This window comes from Pollicipes pollicipes, unplaced genomic scaffold (genome assembly GCF_011947565.3).
Source record: "Pollicipes pollicipes isolate AB1234 unplaced genomic scaffold, Ppol_2.1 Scaffold_5724;HRSCAF=6776_pilon_pilon_pilon, whole genome shotgun sequence".
In the NCBI taxonomy this organism is placed as follows: Eukaryota; Metazoa; Arthropoda; class Thecostraca; order Pollicipedomorpha; family Pollicipedidae; genus Pollicipes; species Pollicipes pollicipes.
Window position 1 is genome coordinate 21,465,945 of NW_023596746.1, and position 8,217 is coordinate 21,474,161.

Consider the following 8,217-nt stretch of genomic DNA (forward strand, 5'->3'; position numbering starts at 1 on the left):
CGACCGCTGACGCCGGCGAACGCTGGTCGTGAGCGCGCTCTGTGGCGTCCATCGCCTCGACGGCATGTGTGGTGCCCTCCCAGCCGTTGTCTGTGAAGAAGTGCCGTTGATCCTGGGACGCTGGTTCGTGCGGCGGGCTGGTCGGCATGTGTGGTGTCTCCTCTCTTTCTAGCTCCCTTCTCCTCTTCTCCTCTCTCTCTTATCCTCTCCACTCTCTCATCTCTCTCGTCTCTCTCTCTCTCTATCTCTCTCTTCTCTCTCTCCTTCTCTCTCTCTCTATCTCTTCTCTCTCTCTCTCATCTCTCTCTCTCTCTCTTATCTCTCTCTCTCTCTCTCTCTCCTCTATCTCTCTTACTCCTCCTCTCTCTCTCTCTCTCTCTCTCTCTCTCTCTCTCTCTCTCTCTCTCGGGCCTCACCACTGGCGCGGGGCCCGAGTCTCCCCCCTCCCCACGTGGCCCGCTGGGCCCGATGCTGCAGCAGCAGGGCTGAGCCACGGCCGCGGCGCGACTCGTGACTGCAGTCGCCGGCCCGGAAGTAACGGCGGCACGTGACATGGTGTCGGCCGCTCGTGACCCGGCTGACCTCGGCCACGGCCGCGGTCACTGGGGATGAAAAGCCCGCCGTTGGCTGATCATGGCCGCCGATCCAAACAACACATGTGGACGGAATGGACTGTGTCAGGGATGTCTTCACATCATCATTGACGGGCTGTGATGACATGGTGTGATAACTGGTATGGTATAAATGAAAATTGTGTTATTTATTTACGGTAGATTTCACAGTTCACTTGGAGACCTTTTGCTCGATGATGCGCCCCTTCATCTGTTTGCATTCCAGTGGCGACTCATTTGCATAGTTACAATGTAACCTGGCGGTAAGCTGTTGCTTGCTTGCAGCCCTTTTTCGATAGTGCACGACACACGCCATTGAGCAGAAACACTGCGGTCATCGCTCACAGTGTCTGTAACTGTGAAGAGCAAAAATTGCTTTGGAATATGATAGCTAGCTTACCTCCAGAATCCACAAGCATTTAATGACGTCAGACACTCAGCGACTCATGCCCCAAACATTTGTTAGCAATAATGTGCGTATCTTGCGACACAGAACCCTGCACTTCCGTCATATACCGACTATGTGCCACTGTAACCGATAACGCGTCTTTTCCATACTGATCCCAATCTAATACGCTTATGCCACCGGCTGTTCATGAGAACTTGCCGTGCAGCATTCACTTAGTATTGCACGGCGGCAGTCGAGAGTTGTCTTTGATGTTGTATCCTCAGCTGCTGGATCATTAACCCCGTCGTCACCAATGTCCAAACAGCGAAACAGTCGCTTCTCATTCGGAACTTGGGCAACCAATCGAGGTTCTTACTTTCGTATTATATTTCGTAGGGAACTAGCAACGTTGAAGATGCTTCAGCAACGCTGGCGGTGGAAGGCCGGGGAGCAGCATTCATACACAAATGCCGGTGGTGGCTTCACCCTAAATATCTCCATAAATCCTGTTAATTGTAGACAGGCTGCGTTTCGACCTTTGATAATTATATGCGTGATAAACATTCATATCTATATGCATGACCAGCATTTTCAAAATGAATACAGAAGTTCGTAGGTAAGCAGCAGTCAGTATACACTAATATCCAACTAAGGTAAGTTTCCTTTACGACTGGAGACAATCTTTTCGTTCTTACCCTTGTTTTCCTCAGGAGTTTTCTCCTTACATCGTAATAGTTCCGCAAAGTTTGGCCAGCATGCGAGCCGTGTAATTAATGGCAATCCTAGTGGTACTCAAACCAGCGTTTTGGTCCATAACGTTGCTGCCGAAGGCAAAGCGCTGAGGGGGTAACATCTAAAATGGCTTGGTATTTCGAGGCTTGTCGAAGTTAAACAAACCGTTTGCTTACTCGATTGAAAATGTTCTACTCTTTTTAGCATGCACGCTGAACTGGTAATGTTCTGCTCTTTTTTAGCACAAATGGACCACTTCCTATGCGCAATCCCTATATATATATATATATATATATATATATATATATATATATATATATATATATATATATATGTATGTATGTATGTATGTGTGTGTGTGTGTGTGTGTGTGTGTGTGTGTGTGTGTGTGTGTCTGTGTGTGTATTTAATATATTTCGGAGCAGACCCAAATACCGCTCATTATCATCTTTATAAGTATCCTTTACATGAGCAAAAACGCACCTCATCTGGAGTTGGTAACGTAACGCTAACTGAGTAACACTTGCAAACACCGGAATCCCAAACATGTCACCTCTTGCCGTTGCCACTCTTGGCTCGGCTGCTCCGCCACCGAACCATGAAGCCGCTGCCATTCCAATCGTCCTCACGACGAATCCAGCTGACCAGTTCACCCGACACCGCTGTTATCATTAGCACCTTCAGGTGCCGACCGGAAGTCTCTCAGTGGCGGTGTCCCTTTCCCGCTGTCCCGCGGCGGCCCTAAGCTCTCCTCAGGCACGATCACTTCCGTCCGTGCTTAGTACCTGCGCCACGACCTGTCCAGTCTCGCTCCCTCCACCGGCCGGTGTTTTACCCGCCCGTGAGCCGCGGCTGGGGACGCCCCCTCCCCTCCCGACGCCATCCCACGGACGATTAGCTCTCCGCGGCGGCCGGAGGGGGTCGGGGCGGTGGGGACCGTCATAGGGTGCGCCGGCACATCAGCTCCGGTCACACCACATCGGTACCGACGGCGGGGGAAGGGGGGGGGGCAGGGGCGCAACCGGACACCGGCGCAGCAGGCCGCGGTGGCTGCAGAGACCGGGACCGCCGACCGCGCTGGAATTGATTAGCGTCGCCGGTGGCGCGGGTTAAGCGCTTCCAGGAAGCAGCTTGAAGGGCGCTGAGGCATGGAGATGTCGAAATTGGCGATCATTTACGCCCCTGCTGCGATTACGCGCTTCATGCTCCGCTTGGGTCCAAACTAGTGGTTTGGCACCCACGTGTCAAACCATGAAATGGTGGCAAGCAGACGCCGCTGTTAAACAGTAAAATTATTCAGCAGAGCTCGCTTGATGACGACGTTTTAAAACGAATCGTTTGCGGCTACCTCTTTTTTCCAAAAAAATCGATGCCTCCGGTATATACTGATCTTCATTCAGGAAGACGACTTTACATATATTCACACGTTTTACAGTTATATGTTCCCAAGTGACCCTTTGTCGGATTTGTCATAAATTTCATTCAGCTGAAACATTTTGCTGCTGTATGGCAGCCGCAGTATATCTTAACGCAAACGTGTATATATATATATATATATATATATATATATATATATTAGTACATCCTCATTATGAAGGATCAGTCAAATCGCGCGGTAAGTCAAATCGTATGATAACTTAAGATCACGTTAATCCTAAAAAAGAACTAAGATTGGGATAAAATGAAGCGTGTTCATGCACAAATGTAGCTGCACATACACGGAGCTATGTGGAAAATATAATGTATGCCTGTAAATCACACTGAAGTCAACGTTGGAAAAACTGTCATGCAAAATTTGCACAGCGCAACGTGGATTTTCTCAGGCCAGCTGTACCAGAGTCGCTACTGAAAGGAATGCTAATCTAACCACATCGTATTTACGGCAGAAAAAACGTACATACTTGACCGTAGACCGTTCACGGCGCTTGTAACACACTAGGGCCCGCTGGCCAGCATGGAGAAACGACTAGGTTGCGTGTGTGTGGCTCAACCTCAGCCTAGGCAGAAAGGCCTCGTCCCACCTGATCTTACGGTGTGACGTTTCCTATATGCATATATATATATATATATATATATATATATATATATATATATATATATATATATATATATACATCCCGGATCTCCAGAGATGTGTATGTTACCCTATTGGGTGTGGCAAGCAGTTATGTAGTTCGAGCGCATTTCATTTGACATGGCGCGTTCCTGGCGATGCTCTACTTCTTTTCAACTGTCATGTATGGCTTTTATCAACAAACCCTCTTGCCTACGGCAGAAAGCTTGTCAGGATCGATGGCGTGCATTATTGTGCTACGATGCATGTACCCCACAGCAATCGTACACACAGATGAGGGGAAGGGGAAGGATGCGTAAGAGCCGTTATCTTGCTGAGCTGCGTGATCAAAGATCGGTGCATTGGGCATGTTTGTCATTTTTCCGTGAACAGCTGCAATATTCGATGATTTGTGGCGCCCACAGACAGAGCCGGCGCTCTGATCTCGGCCCGACTAACCTTGGTCAGACTCACCAGCTGGGGCGATCGCTCGCGCTGTTTTACCGACCCAGATTCGGAGGCGAGCTGGCTGCACGGGTCGTCGCCGCCCCCGCCGGTAAACGGACGACCCGGAGCGATTACCCGCCGGCGTCATCGTCTCCCAGTCAACAGGGCTCCTCCCATTGGACGTCATCCATCTGCCGGCACGGCGGTTGCGCCGATTTGGCCGTCACTAATGGCCCGGTCGCGCGGCGAGCTCGCCGCCGCGGGGTATTTTGGGCCGCGGCCGCCGCCGTGGAGAGCGCGCCCGCTCAGCTGACGCACGATCAGCCGCCGCCGCCCGCCCACAGATGGCAGCGCGGTCGCCGGCCGACACGCGCGCCGCGCCGTTTGTGGCGGGTTGCGCGACCGCGGCGCTCGCGGCCGAGGGAGTTCCGCACGGGCGCGGAGGTGGCGGCGGTCGCCGGCGGTCGCCGGACAGTGCGGTCCCGCGGGTTCGGGGGTGGTGGACCGTGTGGGAGTGACTCTGGCCGAGTTGGGACGCGGGTGAGGTCGCCAGAGGCGGTGCCAGCGGCGCTCGCCGGTCGGCCGTCGGCACCGACGCGTGAGATGGCGGAGGTGGTGCTGCGAATTGTGATCCTCTGGCTGTGCGCGGTTGGAGCCAGTGCGCAGTTCATCTACAGGCAGGATCGATTAGGTGGGTTCTGGTTTGTTCTGCAACTTACGAGGATCAATTTCTCATTTATGAGATGCATGGCCCGACAAGGTAATCATGTAGGAGCCAGTGGTAACGGTAGTTTTATCATGCTCTTAGGTTATCATATGATAAATGTGACTCAAGTTGCTTTCATCGTCTGTATACGAGTTGCAACGCTATTTTGCGTTGTGGAATTATGCATGCACCATATTGTTATTTTTTCATACACTTCGAATAACGTTTTCAGAATGTCTGAAGAACGTAGGTCGAACAAAGTCGGTTGTGTAAAGGTTCGCCAGCTAGATTGTTAGGTACTCCGCTCTTAAATTACTGGAAATGTTGTTTTTTAATATTTCGCTTAAGTCAAGGGCCCAATGTCATTCTTGGTTATATCAAGCCTCCGTCTATTTAGTTCAGTCGCAGTATCGAAAGCAGTACCTTTGTGACATTTTACAGTTCACAAATAACCCACGGACTTCGCTACACGGAGACACGTGGCCTATTTTTTACGCCGCCGCCTGTGATGTCAAGCGGCGCATTCCGGCGCGTCGGAAGACGTCAGGATATATTCTATCTGACCGCTCTCGCGCCAGCTGTGGAGAACCGAACACCTGGCCAGCGATGGTGCCTCTCCGTGGCTGCGACGAACAGCAGCGAATTTACAGCGCTGAGGCCACTGCGAACACGATGGAAACGACCAATACCTGATGGAGGCGACCAAATCCGCCTGATACTAGCCGATTGGCGCCCGTCCGACAGCTCAGTGCGAGCATCAGAGTCTCGGCGTTGTCACTGCGATCAGGCGCTGTCGCGACAACAACTGAGACGCCACTTACGCCTCATTCGGTCGGTTAAGCCGGCACGCCGACCAGTCCACCGCCTCCCCCCCCCCCGTGACCGCTGCAGGGGGGAGAGGCTGTGGATGGACCTCTGAGTGCACCACTGACGACGAGGTGTGTCACAACGGCTTTGTAACAGGATGGAACGGACCCGGGGAGGTTAACTGGCAACGGTACAATAATAAATTTCTCCAGACATTGGGTCAACACTGTACGCCCTCTCCTTCCGCCTTCGTCCTTGTTTCGCTCTGGCAAGCAGCAGCGTCAGGCTCCAGCAATATCAACGCGCAATCGCCATGCAACTATACGGCGCGAAAATGATTGTAGCATAAGCGCCGGACTGCGCCGAGAATCGCTCGACGCTCATTCTCTGTGCGCGTAGATGTGCCATCGCTCTCCAGTACCGAGGCGTGTGCTCTTCCTTGGACGGCAGCCAAGCAGCTCTCTGGGGCGAGCCGCATGCTCCGCCGCCGCCCGCCCACCTGGCTTCACACACGGCAGGAGCCCGATCCGAGGGGTCCGGGCGGCCGGCTGGTCCTGCCCTCGAGTGGCAAACACACAGTGCTTGTGGGGCGTCGAGTGTGAGTCGGTGAATGGTAAATTGAGGAGACCGCTGTGTATGAGGGATGCACCGCGACTCGGGGGAGCATAGCCATCGATGAAGTACGTTGTCTCTACGGTGGGACACTCCAACGTTGCCAGTTGACTGTCGACCTTGACAGGGCTTCAACGAAGGACAATGGTGCCCCAGGTCAAAAATCTGGCATTTCGATCAAAAAGCTTTTTGTTGCCACAACGCTCGTTTCTTTACAGAGAGCAGCCTGTCACTGCCTCCCGCTTTGTGTTGGGATTTCATTTATCATCCTCGTGGGGCATTACCTTACCATAAAATATATGCATTTTAGGGGTTAAAAGCTTGTCCCGTGTTTCCATCGTTCGTGTATGTTTACCAATAAACATAACTACGTCAATGAACAGATTTCAGTTTTAAATTATCTTCGGCTGCTTTCGCTTTTCCGCTGCCCTGTCCCCCAAATTGATTAGTCAACATATGAAGCACAAAAACACAACACAATAACAGTTTAACTTCAACGTATACCAATTATAATTTCAAGCTTCAAACTGTACGACACGAATTATGGACAAAGGAGTCACTAATTAACGTGCAGCCCCTGACAACGTGGTCCTACGCTCCTGCGCGGACCGCGGCATAACTGCTGCTCAGAATTCTGCTCGTGCAAGCGGCGGTTGCATATGTAGGCTCGTCATGTTCGTGCCCGCGGACGCTTGGCCCGCCTATTACCGAGTACTTCAGCGGAAGTCCCACCCCGCCCGCGCTTCTCACGCCCTTCGTGGGAGATCCAGCGATATGTAAATACCGCACAGCTGGTCCGCACGCATATGTGTCAGCGTATAATGGCTGCCAAGATGTATATGACAGGCGGCAAAGCGGCGCCGTGCCTGATTAATGACGGTGGCGTGAATCACACGCAGGGACTGAGCCAGATGCTATTTTGTTTCAGGTAAGCTGGAGGACACTGCCCGGGACCTGGCCACGACGCTGGTGAACGGTGACCTAGTGACGCCCCGGGCCTGCGTGAGGTCAGATTCTGCTAGACGAGGCGATACTACAACTTTTACGCGTTTCGAAAAGTACACACGCTTACGGTGAAGTCGGATTTGTGCACAAGTCATCGCTCGTGGAACGCGCCGTGCCCTGAAGGCTTTGTGCAAGCTAGCGTCGATTGAGGATTTGGGATCAGCGTGAATTGAAGGGGAAAGAGGGGAGGGGCACAGCTGGATTGGGAGGCTAGCCTCCAGCTAAACGGGTCGCGACCGCGTGATGGTGGCCTCCTCGGGATATGTGACGTCACCAAACGTGCCACCGGGTAGAAGGGATCAGCTGACGGGCAGCGCACCGACCATGCTTGGCACGGGCAACCGACCACGGGCGACCGACCACGGGGGTCGGTTGCCCACACTCCATGCTGATACAGATAGGCGAGTTGTAATGCGCTAAAAATAAGCCTACATAAACCGCACATCATCACTAACTCCGTGTTTCAGTCGTAGTTATTTTCTACAGCTGCAGCTCTGCGGGCGATTGAAAGGAAGGAGCAATGTTGGGTGGGTTTGGGTACGGTCAATGCCACTTTTGCACGCGATGACTTCGCCCGGGACAATATTGAGAAACTGCACCCCGTGTCACTCACGCTACCTATGAACCGTGTCACCCACGCTCCCTGTGTCCCCTATCAGCTGCGCTCCGTATGTGCCCTGTCACCCATACTCCATTCACCCACGCTCCCTGTGTGATGGGTCACCCACGCTCCCTGTGTTCCGTGTTACCCATGCTCCCTGTGTCTCGTGTCACCCATGATCCTTGCGCCCCATATCACTCAGTCTCCCTGTGTCCCGTGCCACCCATGCTCCCTATGTCCCGTGCCACTCATGCT

General features: G+C 52.7%; 1 protein-coding gene across 1 annotated transcript in view; it reads left to right on the plus strand.

Moving 5' to 3' along the window:
- Positions 1-4,759: 4,759 nt before the first annotated feature.
- LOC119102803 (L-rhamnose-binding lectin CSL3) overlaps positions 4,760-8,217 on the plus strand; it is a 28,940-nt gene continuing 25,482 nt past the window's right edge. The window contains exon 1 of the mRNA XM_037226256.1: positions 4,760-4,922. Within this exon, the coding sequence (XP_037082151.1) occupies positions 4,835-4,922 (88 nt within the window). The 5' untranslated portion in view covers positions 4,760-4,834. The remainder of the gene's footprint in view (positions 4,923-8,217) is intronic.